Below are 19,059 nucleotides of genomic sequence, written 5' to 3' on the forward strand. Positions count from 1 at the left end.
AAAAAAAAGTTACTGCATCACAGCTCAGGAGAACAAACACTTTATTCAGTACAATGATTATATACAATGTGAAACACGTCTCAGTCCTCCACCTTCTCCGCTGGTTTCGGTAAAACGTCTTCACTTCTGAACCACAGAGCTTCGCTGGTTTGACTGCAGATGATCGCTCTCTCGATGAAAGGTCCTGAGAGGAGGAAGAGGAGGAGAGAAGAAGAAAGATGGTGTCATGAAAACATGTTCAAAACAAGAACAATTCTTTCTTTTTGGCTTCAACTCTTAAAATGTCCTGAAAATAAATCCGCTAGCCACCATCTTGCTATCTTGATGTCATTTGGAGCCAGAGTCTGTGACGTGATGCACCTCCGCCTGTTTTCACATCATCAAATAACCAAACTTATCAGAAACATGAACCCTTGTTAAACTTCTTAAAATGACAGAAACTTTTCTCTTCGGCAACATTCAGAGAGAAACTAAGGGAACAACACGTAACGTCTCATATTAAGCTTCTGTGATCCTGTTAAACCTGAATCCAAACTGACATTCGCGTGTTGTGAGGAGAAACTTCAATAATCCCGGCTTTGTTCTCAAAGCCGGAAACGATAAAAACAAAACTCGGAGGCTTTTGAAAACTTTAAATTCTCGTTATGAGGCTGAGCATGAATCTGAAAGTGATTCAATTAAACAGCTGCTTTCAGTGTCTCTCGCCCTCACTCCCTCCGTCTGTCTTTCATTTTTCAAACATGCTCACATTCCCTGCAGTCTCTCACGTCTGTACTTATGAATCCTCATTTCAGCACCATTTCTCCTGTTGTCTACTGTTTTCAGCACCCGGGTCTTTTATTTATCAGTGCTTTTGTCATGAATAATTCCCATAAGGCCCTTGGGGGTTTTGCTTCTCCTCACCCACACGTTGCATTTATGCTCCTTTCTCTGTGTGTCTGTGAGGTCTCCTCTTGTTTCTGCTGCAGCCATTAGCAGCTAAATAAAGTTAACAAATCCGGCCTCTCGTCGGGGAGTTGACCTGCCGCGTAATGTTTGCCGGCACAAACTCAAAGAGAGCCGTCGGCCTCCGTCAGACGGAGCTCAGAAAAGCCGCGGGGGCTCGGTTCGACACGGCACCTTCATCAGCGATGATAATTACAGAAGTGGAACGAGGCAGTGAGCGAGACGTTCCGGTCACTGTGGCGTAGAGGACACTGTGCGGCCGGGCGGGTTCAGCGGAGCGTGAACACTGTGAAAAGATCATCACCAGACTTCAGCTGCTCACGTTTCCTGTAGAAGCTGCAGCTGTGAGAGCAGTCACCTCCCGTAGGTCTGGTCTGAAGAAGGTTTTTACCCATTTGGAACTTCACGTGTCTTCAGGTCTCCTCCTGTATAAACACTACCTCGCCAGAGTCGCCACATTTTAGCTACCAACTTTATTTTGTAACCAGCTGGAGTAAACAGCCGTACGGAGCAAAACAACAGCGAACACGTCTGAGAACAGACGCAGACAAAAAGAGCCCAGTGCGTAAACAGCACTTCAGAGCAACCTGAACGAAAGACGAGACAAAGAGAAAAACTGTTTTTCAGTTTCCTGCCGAGGAGACAAGCTTAAACGGCAGTTTGGTCCTCGAGAGAGAGATTTGAGATGAATGAGAAATTTAAGAGCTCTTGATATGAGCAGTTCCAGGTCACAAAGGGCCACTGCGCCAAGAGCGTCCTCAATCAGAGTTTCTGAAAGCTCCGCAGTTCACTTCAGTCGGGGCTCAGTTAATGGCATTTTATTTAGGGAGCCCAGACTCAATTATTTTTTTAGATCATTTAAGCCTCTCGCTCTAATGAGGGTCCATTAACTGATGATTACCCTCCGCGCTGTGATGTTGAAGGAAAGTGGAGGAAAATGAGGAGAAAAGAATGAAGTCCTCTCTCTCTCCGCTGCTCTCTTCAGGTCGGATCCACTCAGCAGAGCAAACTGACGTCATTTTAAATCTGCAGCTACAAATCACGTGTATATTTTACATTTTCCACTGTAAAGCTTTTACTGAGCAACTGCGCCCCCTGCAGACACATGTGGAGACTAACTCCGCTGGGTTTCCACCAGAGAGGGAAATAAAAACTGCCGCTGGTTTGAGAGAGCGTACCCATGCTGGCCGGTCGGTGGGAGCAGACATCGATCAGGATGTGCTGCAGGTTGGCAAAGATGTGTTCTTTGGGCATGTCCAGCTGTGCAGGGGCGAGAAAACAGTACGAAGGAAAATATTAATACTGCAACTTAAAAGTGTTTCTGATGTAATAACATTTCTATACGTCTTTTCTCGTCTTTTAAACTCTGTGTTTGGAACCAGGTATATTTCACTCACCATGGCTACCTGGGTCCTGACGAAGCAGTCGCTCTCCACCATGTACTCGTGACCCATTTTAAACAACGCCAACATTTTGGGGATGTTCACACCGACTGACCCTGAGAGTCAACAGAGAGACTTCATCAGATCTATGACGTCTTATCACAAACCTGAGACCTCTTCTTCTTCTCCACACACACAGGACGACATGTTTTACCTCTCTTGCTCTTTGGAAACTTCTTCCTCAGTTTGTTTTTTAGCGGCACAAGCTTCGGCAGCATTTCTGGAACTGCGACGTAGAAGTCGGCTGAAATCTCGTCGTCTAAGATCTAGAGAGGGAGGAGAGGAAAAGATTAAATTAAACTTTACTGATGCGCATGAGAATAAACTGTGTACATACTGAGAACAAGCCAGGACTGGTGCGTCCTCAGCAGACAGCTTTTCTACTGGTTTTTATTCAGACATGTTAACTCTGAGACCCGATGTCCAAGAATTAACAGAGTATTAATCTGTCAAAATTCTTAATATGGGTGATGATGAATGTCCAAAGTTCTCATGTGGTTTCAAACTCTACTCCAGCTCCATATATCTCTTACAGAGCGCTGTCCCCAATAAGAAAAATAACAGCATTATGAGTGAGTACAACAGTTAAAGTTGGATTTAAAATGTCACCGAGGCTGCCAGAAAGTTTGATCTTTGGTTTTTCAGTCGCTGCCGAGATTAATTCCTTTCAGTGTTGTTAAACAGCGGTTAGCGGTCGGTGTGTGGTCGGACCCGAGCAAAATACCAATGCACCACTTTGTTGATGGCTCCCTGGACACTGCGTCGCGTTTTTAAAGAAATACAACATGTGTAGAACCATCGATTTTAAAGTTAAATGTTATTGACCAGCACATTAAAAAAATAAGAACTCACTTTTTCTAACAACATAAAAAAACTGCTTTGGCTTGTTTTTTGTTCATTTTAACTTTGCTTGTAAAACATTTTTTTAAATGAATTCATTACAATCAAATTCAAAAAGAAAAATGATGAGAGGGAGAAATTAAAATTAAACTCCGTGTGAACTGTTTATACGTGATGTTTGACCGACTCACCGGCTGTATGAGCTCTGCTCCTCCAGCAACAACTGCTCCGCTATCTCGGGCAACTTTAGCTTGATTAGCATCCTGCAGAGAAAAACAGAGGCAACGTCACCCGTGTGAATGATATTTGGGTGTGCGGTCGTCTGGCAGACCACAACAGCGTCATTCATTATGGTCGTTAAAATGCACTTTTAAGTCGCAACCCACAACTTGTGCTGCTTGTCAGGAATATTAATCAAACCCTGTCCTGTGATGTGGGTCTGTGACCAAAGCAGCCTCCACCCGCGCCCCCTCAGCGCTGACAGGCAGGGTGACAAATGAAAAGGTGCTGCTGCACATCTGAATCATGCTCAGACGATAGTAAAACAATTCATCAACAACACACAATCAATGGCTATGACATTAATATTCAGTGAGCCTGAAGGTGCAGAGAGAGAGAGAGAGAGAGAGAGAGAGAGAGAGAGAGAGACAGAGAGAGAGAGACAGAGAGACAGAGAGAGAGAGAGACAGAGAGAGAGAGAGAGAGAGACAGAGACAGAGACAGAGAGAGAGAGAGAGAGGCTTTTTACCTCAGTGAAGACTAGAACTTTGTTCATCTCCGTCTTGAAGGGATGAGGTAAGTGCACTGTGCTGACGAAGGAGTCCACTTTTTTCTGTGAGGAGGAGAAAAAGAATTTAAAAAAAAAATTCTTTCTGACAAAATAGACGATTTTGGAGAACACATAAAAAAGAACGACTTTAAATCATAGACCAAACTCAGGTTATCGAGTATTAAAACTTTTCCATCACACACTTTGGCAGGTGATCAACTATGATCTACTTGTGATCTACTTCGAGGATCCAGCTCCTTTTTCAGGAGATTACCGGAAAGTTTGTTTCCATACCGTTTAAAAATCAAACCCATTATTAAACTATTATTAAAATAAAATACATATTATTTTTCTGTGAATCAACTCATTGATTTGTCGACTATTAATTAAGGTCTTGTAATTGTGGAAACCTTCAGCAGTCGACAAATGTCACCTCAGAAGTGTGAAGAGAGCAAGCCCCAGTGTTGATGCTGTTACCTTCTTCTCCAGCTTCATGTTCAGCTTCAGGTCGATATAAACCGGTTGACTGAGCGGAGTGAAGTCCAACACCTGGACGTTCTTCAGCAGGTCGATGGCCTCTGCTGGGTTGTGGATGGTCCGGGGGTAGTACCTCAAAATGTACACATCATCCACGGGTGCCCACGCCGTCTTGCCATAAGGCTTATGTCTGTTTGTGTCATCGATGACCTTCTTCTCTTTCTTCACCTCCTTCTCTGCTTCCTCTTTCTTGTCTTTCCTGTGTGCCCTGACGAATGAGTCAATGAGGGATTTGTTAAATTGAAAACATATCAGGCCCCGTGCTCGTCTTGATTTTATGGTTTGCGTGATAACAACATGGCTCTATTGCCAAACTGTTGGAGGGTGAAGACGGACAACATCTCCAAAGAGCTGGAAAACTCACCTGATGGCTGCAAAAGTCCTGACGGGGAGATCCCTCTGTGCAGTTTGTGAGACGCCCGTGTAGGTGGGACCACCGGCCCTGAGCAGATGCCTCTGACATCCTGCGACAACTGGAAAAGAAGCAAAGGCTACAATTAAAAAAAGAAAAGAAACAGCGTACAAAGACTCACCTTCATTTAACACAGACAGACACTGGTCTCTCTTTCTCTGTGGGACAGAATTTCTATCTGCAGACAACAACAAAATGTCTGTGATATTATGAAACACTTCAATTTAAATAATTCCACCCGGGGATGTGATGCAAACTGATGGAAACAATCAGGTGAGTGTTCTGGATGTGAATCAAATGATATTGAGAAATGTTGACATCTGTAAATTAGATAACAATGAAAAGTGAACAGTGTGAACCAGGGTTGTTAATCTATCAGCTTCACTAAATTGTGTGTAGATACAAAGTAAATGATGTTAATCATGGCTCCCATAAACACAACAGGCTGAAACTACAGCCTCTCGCCTTGATAAATGTTAGCCCGAAACTTCGCTCAGAAATCTGCCTGTTTAAGACGAATTTACTTATCAGCAAAGACACATATATCAGATAACATATTTTGATTGACAAATTCAATCATTTGTATTAACTCTTCAATTCGGCATCATACAACCAACGAAACATAGTTCTAATGTAGCTTAACATCCACGTTTCTTATTTAGTCTTATTTCGATAGCGCTTCTCTTCGCCGCCCACCACTACGTGTTTTGGTTGAAGAACGCGCAGCACAGACCGATGACTCCATCCAAAAAACGACTAATTAGCGTTGAATTAAAAGCTGCCATGTTGATTCTATTGAAGCCGAATGAAACTTGAAATGTCACTTATTCTGAAATGACCACAAGCGATGTTCTTCGAAGCGTTCAAATATTAAATAAGGAAGTGGAAAGTCAGAATATCACATTTAGCCGACGGGATTTGGAATCAAGCAGAGGAGCTAGCGAACAGAGAAGCTAACACACAGAAACCGAAACAACAATAAACAGAGAAACTTCCAGAAAGAAATAATCTGTAATTCTCATGTTTTATAATTAAACTATTTAATCTCAGTTCCACTAAAGTGAGTTAAACCAGAGCCGCTGACCTTTCCACACGGTCCGCGTGCAGGATGCCATGTCTGGGAACTTCTCTGGTCCGGTTGAAAACAGCGGTGCTCTCTGAATGGTTCCGCCGGAGGAGAAACAAACCTCATCCTAAAAAGTGATAATCTAACTGATCGATAATCCAACAGGTCAATAATCTAACTGATCGATAATCTAACTGATCGATAATCTAACAGATCGATAATCTAACTGATCGATAATCTAACTGATGGATAATCAAACAAGTCGATAATCTAACTGATCGATAATCCAACAGATCGATAATCCAACAGGTCAATAATCTAACAAATCGATAATCTAACAGGTCGATAATCTAACAGATCTTTAAAAAGATAATATAATATAATACATGATAAATCTAAGTAGCATAGACTGTACTTAAAAACAATATGCTGAAGGTGTTTTTCTTGGTGAATACACTTTATTCCAGATTCTGCACTCACTTCCATATACTCATATATATGTCTCTGTGCAGGACACTGTCTATTTGTCTGTCTATTAAATATTAATTTAGATATTTAAATGGAGTTTGGTTTTACTCACTAAACATTGGAGGCGGTAAACACCATACTTCTAATGTTGTGTGTTTATTTTATCCTGAGTTTTAAAAAATCTATTTCTAAATACTACGTTTTTGTGTTACACTAATAACCACTATGATATTATTAGGAATCATCACTATGATTAATAACCTAGAAATGCAGTACACATGAGTACAGTTATATACTTCATATTGTACGTGGTTAATGTTATTCTATAGAAATGAATATGTGGGGGCAGTAAACCTCAGCAGTCTGACAATGGTTAGTGTCATTTCATCCTTAGTATTAAATCTATTTAAAGTTTAAACGTATATAAATAAGTTTTTGTGTTACACTCATACCACTATGATATTAGTACAATACCCTATAAATATGATCCACGTGTATATACTTACTTACTTATACTTATTTCAAATATAAAAACTCAACAGAACTGAAGAAGTGTTGCTGACATGAGGAGCCGGGGGGGAAGGGGGGGGATGAAAATCGGTGTTGCACGCGGCGGGCACGAGCGGAAGCCGCATTTGTTGTTCTTCCCTGTGTTTCCGAGACGTAGCGGGACTGCGCGGGTTCGACGTCTGCATATGTCTCCTCCAGCTCCGCCGGTGAACCGTCTTCTACCGGCCCCGAATGAAGGTAACGTCCCTCCTCAGCTTCTCCCCGCGCCGCGGACTCTCTCCCCGGGACCGTCCCGGGTTTAAATCCCGCTCTTTAACCCTCCCCCTCGCTCGGACTCGTGTGTCGTCGTCCCCCCCCCCCCAGCCCCCCCTCCCCACCGGCGCTCCGCCTCGCCGAGTCCCGGGCAGCGTGCGCTCCTGCCGCCGCTAGCCAAACTAATCCAGCGCCGTGCTCGGAGCTCACCGGGCGGCTGCTCGCACCGACTCTTGGCGCTATTTTTAAACCGTTTTCAACCCCGTTTTACCGTCTCAGCCGCTATTTTTAACCCGTTTCACCGTCAGATACCGAGGAGCCGGACCCCAACAGAGGGCGTCAACCCCGGCGTGACAGCTGCTCACCCCCCCTCCCTCTCTCCCTCTCTCTCCCTCTCCTGCACGGGGCCCTGTCACTTCTGACATGACAGCTGGGTCTGGTCCTCCCAGCTGTTTGTGATGGACACACACTTTAACAAACAACAACAACACAACAACAACAGCTCCTCAGTGTGTGTGTGTGTGTGTGTGTGTGTGTGTGTGTGTGTGTGTGTGTGTGTGTGTGTGTGTGTGTGTGTGTGTGTGTGTGTCCGCCTGCAGCTTCTAACTTGTGACCCGGTCCCGTGTAAACAGGTTACATAAGAAACTTTATTCCGCTCCAGCATGAGCCACTGAGATCCTTCATGTATAAATACTCTGTCACAAGTAACATCCCCCCCCCACCCCCCCTTCATCAAGAGCAAAAACCTGCTCCACCAGAGTACTTCAAAGTAAAAGTACACAGTGTGCAGAAAAGCAAACGTGTGTTGTTTTTTTTTATGTAATAAATTGCACAATTAACACTTAAAGCACGAGCAGCGTGTTCAGTGTCTTATTTTGCACTTTGTACATGTGTGTGATATAATGAGAGTTTATTGTTGTTTCATTTTATTTTTCCTTCCCGACACCTGGAGTTATTTATCGCACACACCGTGCATCGTGGGGGGTTATAAATACAACGTGATCGCTTAGATACACAATTTATCTCACATATACTGCTATTCCCTGTAAATACCACTATTATTACTATTATTGTCGTTGCTGCTTTCTTGTGTATAAATACTTTAAACACTCGTGTTAGACACGTCTGTGCAGAAGAGAGGATGTATCTTGGCTTTGTTTGTTTATGCTGATATAAAATCGTTGTGTGTGTCTGGAGACAGTCAACAACCACACACCTGACCAGCTTCTATGCAGGATTTTAAGTGTGTTTTATTTTAGTTGTGTATTCAGTCTCACACAACAATAAGGAATTGTTGCTTATATCTATTTTAAATCAGTGTAAACTGAATGTTTGGATGTTTGACTTTGAATTTTGTCTGTTGATTTTGCTGACATGTCATTATTACAGATCCAGAAAATATTTCATATGTTCTGCTAAGATTCAAATCATTACTTTTTATTTGTATTTGTTTAATTTGTTTTATTGATTCATTGGTTTGAATATATACAAAGAATAGAATCACATCATTATCTGCTGATCCGATATTGATTAATTGATAAATCATTGCAGCTCTATTTTTTGTCTCATTTCTTTTCTCAGTAGTTGTCTGTTCTCTCTTTAGCACTGGGCATATATATACGTTTATGGCTTTTCTTGGTTTCTGAATTTAAAATAAAACCTCCATGTTCTCCCTCTGTCTTTCAGATTAACAGGTATGCCAAAGGAAAAATATGACCCTCCAGATCCCCGCAGATGTTACACCATCATGTCAGCCGAGGATGCAGCCAATGGGAAGAAGTCTTACTGGGCTGAGCTGGAGATCTCTGGTGAGTCTGACTATCTCCCTCTGGCTCTGCCTCCACAGAAACATCCCAGAGTCTAAATCACGACCGACAATGTTTAGCAATATCAGAGAATATCAGAATAAGCAATAATCAAATTAAAACATGGAGTATTCTGACCGTAGTCACGTCATGTAGACATGTAAACGTCTTATCCACATTATAAAGTCCTGTTGGAGTTAACACAGCGTTTTGTGACGATAAAAACTGAAGATGAACTTTCCTGTTTTAAACAAGATGGAAAAATAACAAGAAATTGAAGCTTTTGCAGAATTAGAAGGAAAAACCCGGCATAATGTTGACATGAGTTATAATCAGACTGTAACACAAACGGGAATATGATCGGAATATTCTATTAGCAACTCATGTAAACATCATAATGGTTTAAATTGTTCAGACTGAAGCTGAGCTGAAGCTCTTGATTATCTCCAAACCATACGGTGAACCTCACCCGACACCAAACCTCAGATGTTCACTGATAACGTCAGACGGAGCCACAAGGACTCTGCGGATGTGAAACTGAAAGAAAAATGTGAATCATCAAACTTTGCCAGGCTGATTAAATTAAATGTAGAACCAGCTGCTCATCAGGTTTCTGCTGAATAATCACGCGTCCTTCACCTCTGATATCGTGACGATTTCTTTCCGAATGAAGCTACTGACGCAGAACATAAAAAAAAAAAATTCCAACTGGTTTAATTCAGTTGTTTTAATTGGTCCCAGAGTTCTCCACCAGTGTGGGGTCACTGTGCTGGATTCTATCAGCCTGGTTTAAGTGTGGGGGTTTTTGTGTCACGTGATTTTTCTGAATGTTGTCTCATGTGGTTTTTCACTCTGAAAAAGATTAATGTGCTGACGGAGGAACTGAATCAGATACTGTTCTGTCATGAGAAGGTCAAAAACAAATATAGTTTTAATATTAGCCACAAAACGAAAACACCAGCACAGTCAAAAGAAGTCTTGTAAAGTCCTGAAGAGCCACAGTCCGTTTTGAATTCGCCCGATCGAAAGGTTTCTCTAACGAGATGTGAATTTGACGCAGGGCGGGTGAGGAGTCTGAGCAGCTCGTTGTGGACGCTCACTCACCTGACGGCGCTGCACATCAACGACAACAACCTGAGCCGCATCCCGCCGGACATCGCCAAGCTGCCCAACCTGGTCTACCTGAACCTGTCGTCCAATAAGCTCCGGAGCCTGCCCGCCGAACTGGGCAACATGGTCTCTCTCAGGTTGGTCGCCCGCTGGACCTAGACCTTCTATCGCAGAATGTTCAGTCATGCTCCGGTCATCTTATCTGCCGCCTGGCTTGAGATTTTACACGAATGATCTGAAACTATAACTTTAATTTTACTTAAAAGTGCAAATTCTTTCTTTGAAATGAAATTGTGTCGTTTAAAAGATGATGTGACAAATCGTCCAAAGCGTAGAAGAGACGAGGAATCACCGCGTTGTTGCAGAGAGTTTGTGGACGACATGAACGACCGGCTCACAACTCTGACGTCTGTGTGTTGCAGGGAATTGCTTTTAAACAACAATCTTTTGCGAGTTCTGCCTTATGAACTTGGGAGGCTTTTCCAGTTACAAACCCTGGGGCTGAAAGGTGAGTCCTCTCTGTTTTTATTTCATGTTGGACAAACAACTCGGCTCTTCTGTAATAAAGTTTAAGGGCGCTTAAACTTTACAGTCTAGTCTGAACCAAAATATCAGGTGTGACAGTTCACTCGGGCCACGGTCCAGACCAACGAATCAAATGTGCCCCATGTTTATATATTTTATATTTAGTTTTTATGCAACTGTCGTGCAGGAAATCCTTTGTCCCAAGATATCCTCAATCTGTACCAGGAGCCGGACGGAACCAGAAAGCTTTTGAACTACATGCTCGACAATCTAGCGGGTAAGTGGCTCGGGCGCTTCACCGTACAACTCCAGTGTTAATTTGAACTCATGCATATTTAACCCTGTCGTTTATTGTACACCTGAGCACCACAGGTACATAACAGCCGCTGTTCTGTTGTGGACAAATGAGCACTAATCTTCCTCCTGCCCTGTTTTACAGTGCACCCGGAGCAGCTCCCCCAAAGACCTTGGATCACGCTGAAAGAGCGAGACCAAGTGATGCCCACAGGTACGCAGGGACGCATTTGCAGCACGTCTCATTATTAAGAGTAGGTGACACAGTGTTATCTCTTTCGGTTTAATGTATCCTTCGCATTTCCGTCCTGCAGCCGTGTTCACGGTCATGTGCTACAACGTGCTGTGTGACAAGTACGCCACGCGGCAGCTGTACGGCTACTGTCCGTCCTGGGCCCTCAACTGGGAGTACCGGAAGAAAGGCATCATGGAGGACATCACCAACTGTGACGCTGACATCATCAGTCTGCAGGTAAAGAAGGAGTTTCTCAGTCTGAAGAGGAGTCCTGTTACATCCTCAACGTTCAGCTGAATTTATTGTCCAGGAAAAAAAGAAAACTAATCAGACGATAATTCGAGCGGCAGTTTTTTGAAAAGGTCAGCTGGAGGAGTCTAAAGCTGTTTACGTTTTACCTGAGATTGTCCGGGTCAGACTCTTGAATCCCGTTTGTCTTTCCAAGTTGACGTCTTTTTCATCCTGAGATATTTGTGTTCTTCCAGTTTCACATCATGTTTCAGAAACATCATCAACACGTCCACTCGCTCGATGTGAATGTTCCTGTTTCGATGGAGCTGATTTTAAAAAAACTATGAAAACGCATCTTAATGATGAAGTGACCTCACTAACAGCTGCTCACGTCCTGTTGTTTTAATAACTGCTGCCGTCTCTTGTCCCGTGTGTGTGTGTGTGCAGGAGGTGGAGACAGAGCAGTACTACACCATGTTTCTGGAAACGCTAAAGGAGCACGGCTACGACGGCTACTTCTGTCCAAAGTCTCGTGCCAAACTGGTTTCTGAACAGGAGAGGAAACACGTGGACGGCTGCGCTGTGTTCTTCAAGACTGAGAAGTGAGTTTTTACCGCACGAGAATAAATCGATGTGTTCTTTGGACTGAGCCACGTTCAGAGAGGTTCAGCTCGGAAGTTTTCACAGTCCTCCACCCTGGATGTTGATGATTTGCCGTCCTGCAGGTTTACGTTGGTCCAGAAACACACTGTGGAGTTCAACCAGGTGGCCATGGCCAACTCCGAGGGCTCCGAGGTCATGCTGAACAGAGTGATGACCAAAGACAACATCGGCGTGGCCGTTCTGCTCGAGGTTAACAAGGACGTGTTCTCCGGCGGTAAGAGACGCTCTGTTACCTGTCTTCAGAGGGAATCGAACATCACTGTCTCTTGTGAGAAGCTTTAGGTCTCAGAGCTTCTCAGAAACATGTCCTACTTTCCCTCTTTCTTCCAACTTGGTCCAGTGTTGTTAACAATATAGTTATTAATGATATATAAAGATGAGCCTGGTAATTGTTTTTTCAATTAAGTGTTTAACATATGCGGAGCTCCAGGTTGTTTAGTCTAAATTCAATCAGGGTCATATTCACTGCACATTTACTTCCACACTTTAAACTGAGTTATGTTTAATCCACATTTGCACTGTAGCAAAAAACCGACGTAAGATAAATTAAATACATTTCAATGATGCATGAGACGTTATTCTGCAGTCGTGTATTTTGCCACAAGGTGTCAGTTGTTTCACAAATCTGTTCTGGTGTGGTTTGATTACACAACCGGGTTTGGTCAGTTCATTCATCTCCCTCCACAGTGATTGACACGTGGACAGTTTTTTGCGGCGGGTGTTTCACTTTCAAATCCATTTATAGCCAGAACATCCCCTTCGTGGTTTGATTTCCCTTTATTGACATTCTTTAAACGTCTGACTTTAATAGTTTTATTGTACTGTCTCAGCACTTTTGAGTGTACTCATCAGAGTTTGGGTCTTTTATGCAACCACAAAAAAACATGTTACATTTTTACTTCCCAATACCTTCCTCGTTCTCGTAAATGTAAAACTTTACAGGGTTTTGATGTTTTTATAGTTTCATTGTGATATGATCCGATATTGCTCTTGTTTTCAGGCATGAAGCCACCACAGGAGAAGCAGTTGATTCTGGTGGCCAACGCCCACATGCACTGGGACCCCGAGTACTCGGACGTTAAGTTGATTCAAACCATGATGTTCCTGTCGGAGCTGAAGAGCATCGCTGAGAGGGCCTCGGGCTCCATAGCGACCGGCTCGCCCACGTCCGACCCGTCCTCCATCCCCATCGTCCTGTGTGCTGACCTCAACTCGCTGCCCGACTCTGGTAGGACCGAGCCTCCGTTAACGTTTGAGCCTCCCACTCTGGTTGGTTGGTTCCCATGTTGGTATCGTGTCTGTAACAGTTTCGTTAACGCAGCGTGATTCTCTTCAGGGTTGAATGAAATAAGGAGGATAAATGTGATGCACCTTTGCAATCGAGGTTTTATTTCTGCATCACGCAGGGGTGGTTGAATACCTGAGCAACGGAGGGGTGGCCGAGAACCACAAGGACTTCAAGGAGCTACGCTACAGGGAATGTCTGACCAACTTCAACTGCAACGGCAAGAACGGCAACTCAGACGGAAGCATCACTCACAGCTTTCAGCTGAAGAGCGCCTACGACAACAATCTGATGCCTTACACCAACTACACATATGACTTCAAGGTACAAATATTTGATGTGCTGATTATTTCCCAAGGCAAACTGCTGTTGTTGTATGTTTGGATGCTGGGTGTCGGGGGGGGGGGGTGTGAAAATAAACACTTGCAGCGCTTCCCGCGGAAACATCGAGCTCACAGTGTTTTATGTGGAGTTTCCCATAGTTGGACTTTATACAGATATATAATGACTGAGGTAAGTCTGTAGGCGTCTACATCAATAAGATCATGACGCACTGATTAATAGCAAGCGATGAGTTTCACTTCTATTAGCGAGCACACATCCGCTGTGCTGGAGATGACTCAGAGTCGCCTAAACCTGCATCAACAGGATGAGTTAATATGAACTGTTTTTTTTTTTCCTCATCACACAAACAAAAACAGGAAACTTTCCAAAGTGTTTGAGAGAAAACCAGAAACCAGAGAGGTCGTTCAGACCATCGTTGAATTAAACATTTTAGATTTTCTTTTATGTCAAACACTCATTCCCGTCTCCGCTCCCTGACACGATGTGTTTGTGTCTCCAGGGCGTGATTGACTACATCTTCTTCTCAAAGACCCACATGAGCGTCCTCGGCCTGCTGGGACCGCTGGACAGCCAGTGGCTCGTCGACAACAACATCACCGGCTGCCCCCACCCCCACATCCCCTCGGACCACTTCTCCCTGCTGGCCCAGCTGGAGCTGCACCCCCCCCTGCCCCATCCGCTCAACCCCCTCAACGGGCTGCACCTGCCGGTCAACAGGTAGTGCAGCCTGACGGAGCCCCCGCCCACCCTCCCTCCCTCCCTAGCCCACCTTTTAAACACTGCCCCCCCCCTCTCCCCCCTCCTCCAGCTTTATACAGGGCCCTGTACAGTTTATTGATCACATTAGACCTCAGACACCATCCAACCCTCTCCAGCCCTCAGACACACTGACCCAGAAGGAGTGAAGTATTTGCCCTGTTTGTTGCTCCTCTTTGTTGCACACTTTAAATGTGTAAATTATTTTTTCCTCCCCCCCCCTCCCCCCCTAGAAACCAAATGTTGGGCTCGGGATGAAGCTGCTTCTTCTTTTTTTTTTTTGCTTGTTGACTCTGCTCCTATAACAACAAACCTTCACTAACGCTATCGACCTTTTTAAGATATGTCCTCTGAATTTGATTTGGGTAAAAAAAAACTTAACACACTACGATCACGTCTATAAGTTATGAATGTTATAGGAGGATGTGAAAGGTTTGTTTACATCAGTACATGTTTTAAATTTTGAACAGCCAAGAAACCCTGAAACACTTTAGTCGTCGATATGAGAGAGAAAACACTTTTTAAAGCACCGGGCATTTTAAAAGTAGTGTAACTTCGTTGTAACAGTAAACTGGTGTTTCATGGGAACGAGAAGCTGAAATCCTCTCACGTCGCAGCTGCAGGTCTCGGCTTTGCGGAGGTTAAAAAAAAATCTCAGCACGAAAGCCGCCTCGTCACAGTTCGGCGTGTTGCTGCATTCAGGTCCATTCACCTCCATGAATTGTCTCCTAAAATACGGGTCTTAAACCTTCTCATCGATCGTCACAGAGGTACAGAATCAATCCTGGACGATCCACGCTCACTTTAAAAGATGCAGCTCGTGACTTGCATTGCCACCAAATTGCCCCCCCCCCCCGCCTACTCTTTGAATTGTTTTTAAGACGGGAAACATATCAGCAACACGGTCCTGACAGTGACAAACTACGTGCTTTAGCTTTGGAACATGTCTTAAGACTATCTGTCCTGGTTCCCATCACCTGACCGGCCAAAGAATCTCCCCACAACAAGTGACTTACACTCTGCAGATCACGAGATAATATTTCATTATCGCTGCCAGAGGAAAAAAAAAAAAACTCCTGCAAAGAATCTGCTGATGATTCGAGAGCAGGAGTCGAATGTATTTACCAGAGGCCAGCTTCCTGTGGACTCTGAACTTTGTGTCTTTGTTGTCTGATGAGTAGAACTAATAGCCCTTTATGTAAGTTGTGACTCAGGGCTATTCTATGCATCGAGCAGTACCTCTCAAACTCAAGACTCTCAGAGTCGCGTCATACGAGCAAAACCATTCAGGAAGCTATTCTGAAAATCCTTTATAAGCACAGGTGATGTATGAGCGTTCATACGGAGATGTTGTTGCAGTAGAAGTCCCACGTCTTTGTGCATTTTTGATAAAACTACTGCCGCACATATGCTCCGTTCCCCAAATTTGAGAAATTAAAATTCGAGTCCTGAGGAAGACGCAAAAAGTGTTGAAATAAATTTGGTTCAGAGACACTTCAAAGTTTTAGAACATCATCGTCATCTGGTTTTGTTTTAGGGCTTTTTAGACAAGTATCAGATCGACAAGATGAATGTATTCAGGAGTACTTCTGGGAATCTCTACCGATGCAGTACATATTGATATTTCAAGAAAACTAATTAAAGCCAAACTTCTAAAAGTCGTCGAAACCAGTGGCTCCAGAAAGTGACATTGGCATCATGAGATAATTAATGAGGCAGCGATCAAGAAAAATCTAAATCATATTGATTTTGGGGACTTTTATCTGTAAATGTTTTCTCACTGCACCTAAAATAAAATACAGACGACAACTGACAACTGAGTATGAACTGGTCAAAAAGACGAGGCCAGTCTTCAGTTCTCGACACGTTTGATTGGTACGAAGAAGAAAAAGCTGAGGTTCGATACCCAGCTCTGTCTATGCAGGGGAATCACATCCGCTCACGGTAGTTGAATTATGTGGCACGTTTCAAGTGTAGTATCTTTATAAACCTGAAGAGATTGAATTAGTCGAAAGCTTTTGCTCTGTAGAGAATCTGAAAAGAAAAGCCATAGTAATTATTTAGGGATAGACGGTGTCGGCACAACACGGCACCCCGTAACTTCAGCTTTAACCCACACTCGGATCAGTTGAACCGGCCTGGACGGGCGGTGTCGGCTTTGCTTCGGTTGCACATGATTTGACTCGAACAAGTCCGCCCCCTGGTTTCAGAGGGATCGATCCCTGTGAGCATTTTGAGGCCTATACTTCACTCCTGAACTCACCTCACAGGGTTTCCTGATTTTGTACAACAGCTGTACATAAAGAAACTGTCTTTGGCGACAGGGCGTCTTTCACATTTTGAGGGGAACGTACCATCCTCCAGACAACGGGGCGTATTTTGTCGTCACAAGTCACAGGTGTACTTGTGCTTATTTTTCCTTTGCCCGATGATTTCATATGTGAAAACCACCTCAACCTGTCTGGAAAACAACCCCCGTCTCTGTCCAACTTTGTTTTTGAGCTGCGGGCATTTTCTGTCTCCAACTAACTTGCAGTCTTTGAACTGGTACTTTGTACGATTCAGTATCACCGAGTTTTTGAGAGGAAAAGATAAATGTTCTAGGTTTAAAAACAGTTTGTCTTGATGGCTTTTATTTCTCCACTGCACATTTAAGTGTCACCTCAAAGTTTTCTCTCTGAGATGAGGCTTAATCAGAATGACTTGGATTTCTTTTCTTTTTTTGATTTGATGTATTCACTCTTGAGTTTTGGCTTCTCTGTGTCCCCCCCCCCCCTCGCCGCCCTCCTTCAGCTCATCCAGCCATCGTTACCTCTCAGCATTCGACCCGTCAGTCTTGTTTCTGTAGAGTCCACATCACATAATCTTTCTACAAACAACGTGCCTAGTTTGTACAACTCCTCCAACAGCAGCACTGCCCATGAGACAAAGACGCTCAGATTAACCCAGCGCCATCATCCACCCATCCATCCATCCATCCATCACTCCATCCATCACTCCATCCATCACTCCTTCCTGAACCAAGCTGAGGAATCATTGCTCACTTCAGAGTTTTATGTGTTGATTTATTTTCACTCATTTCTGCCACAGATCTGAAATCCACACTGTCACTCGTTTGTGGTTTTTCCTTTTTTTTCTTCGCTGATTCCGCTGCAGATAAACTAGCTGTGTTTTCCACAGGATTATCTCAACTGCCATTGCATGCAATTTCTGAATGTAAAAAAAAAAAATAATCCTGGTGTTCACTACCTGGCCCTGGTTTGGTTTTTTGTTTTTGTTTGGACTGTTTATCGTCGCACAATCGCCAATAGGAAACCCATCGATGTTCGCTGAGGAAAAATACGAGATATGTTCTGTACATCTTGACATTGACTTTGTTCGTTAACAACGCTTGACGACACACAGCTTGATGCACTGGTTAGTTTGCTGAAATTTGGCCGATATATAAAATACGATTTGGGAAACAAAGAGAAAAGGCAAAAACTTTTTAAAAGCCAGATTGACAAAAAAAAAAATTGGGATCATTTGGGAATCTGTCAATTTTAAGAGCGAGAAGATTTAAGGAACACCGGGCTGGTGTTTCTGGAAATTCTCTGCTCCTGGAAACATTTTAATTATTTTAGAGTCGCTGCTTTCCAGCAACTTTCAGCAGATTTGTTTTATTCGTGTGTAAAAGTGAAGTGAAGTGAAACTGGGTGATGACACTCGGCCACCAGCAGTCAAACGGTGCTACTGATACTTCTCCAGAGGATTTAAAGAGTTGCACTTAAACCTGATCTATGTCACAAATGTTAAGTTTCCATTTCCAGAGCAGAGGGGGGGGGGGGGGGGGGTGTGAAAGTCAGCGAGCGAAGGATGAGCTGCAGCTCTGTGGTGAAGAGCTGAATCAGAAAAGTGGGTTTTGTACTGTGGATTCAAAGTGAGCATCGTGTTCGACGACTAAATGTCACAAAGACAAATTAGCGTCGGCTCACGAGGACGAGTGGAGGTTTGTCTCATAGGCGACTTTGTGTGAACAGGAAATAGAAAATACAGATTTAGCCTTTGCAGAGGTCCTTTTATTTTGAAAGCCGAGTTACTGCTGCACATTGCAGTTTAATACACGTGAATGAAGTTGTTCTCAGTTGTGTCATCAGATCCTTTAACAACTTCACCTTTCTCCCAAAGAACTTGATACATGTAAATGAATGAATATATATAAATAAAGAGATTTAAAATCAATGAAAGACGATAAATTAAGTTGATTTTCTTTATAGAAATGTATTTAAACTGGACACGAAACATACTTTATTTAAAATCAAAATGACTTTCATTCTCCCAAAGAATTAAGAGAATCACACGCTCCATAAATGTTATAAATTAAAATGTCATGTTACCTGTTTTATTAAAGTTATTTAGAAACAAATTGAACGTGCACTAACCATGAATGATTAAAAACTAAACTAAATCAAAAATGTTTTAGACAAACAGAGAAATTATTCATTCTTCTTCAACGACCCACTGCCGCACAGAAAACATCCATTAAACACAAGTTGATTTTTACATGTATGAAGTGATGGACGTCTACAA

The 19,059-nt window shown here is 43.2% G+C and overlaps 2 protein-coding genes across 2 annotated transcripts; one reads left to right on the plus strand and one right to left on the minus strand.

The window, feature by feature from the left end:
- Positions 1-24: 24 nt before the first annotated feature.
- mrpl1 (mitochondrial ribosomal protein L1) lies at positions 25-7,129 on the minus strand. Its single transcript, XM_069522930.1, has 10 exons — positions 6,990-7,129; positions 6,030-6,153; positions 4,898-5,006; positions 4,474-4,741; positions 3,976-4,059; positions 3,419-3,490; positions 2,542-2,653; positions 2,343-2,443; positions 2,124-2,205; positions 25-184 (listed from the first exon to the last, which is right to left on the minus strand). Exons 2-10 carry the CDS (start codon positions 6,058-6,060, stop codon positions 81-83), a joined length of 963 nt encoding a protein of 320 aa, XP_069379031.1. The 5' UTR covers positions 6,061-6,153; positions 6,990-7,129; the 3' UTR covers positions 25-80.
- cnot6l (CCR4-NOT transcription complex, subunit 6-like) lies at positions 7,090-18,716 on the plus strand. The gene is made up of 12 exons (XM_020104195.2): positions 7,090-7,226; positions 8,928-9,049; positions 10,107-10,293; positions 10,579-10,664; positions 10,869-10,958; positions 11,121-11,189; positions 11,290-11,447; positions 11,889-12,043; positions 12,167-12,318; positions 13,105-13,332; positions 13,511-13,713; positions 14,234-18,716. Exons 2-12 carry the CDS (start codon positions 8,938-8,940, stop codon positions 14,453-14,455), a joined length of 1,662 nt encoding a protein of 553 aa, XP_019959754.2. The 5' UTR covers positions 7,090-7,226; positions 8,928-8,937; the 3' UTR covers positions 14,456-18,716.
- The last annotated feature ends 343 nt before the right edge of the window (positions 18,717-19,059 follow it).

Source organism: Paralichthys olivaceus, chromosome 4, assembly GCF_024713975.1.
Source record: "Paralichthys olivaceus isolate ysfri-2021 chromosome 4, ASM2471397v2, whole genome shotgun sequence".
Lineage (NCBI taxonomy): Eukaryota > Metazoa > Chordata > Actinopteri > Pleuronectiformes > Paralichthyidae > Paralichthys > Paralichthys olivaceus.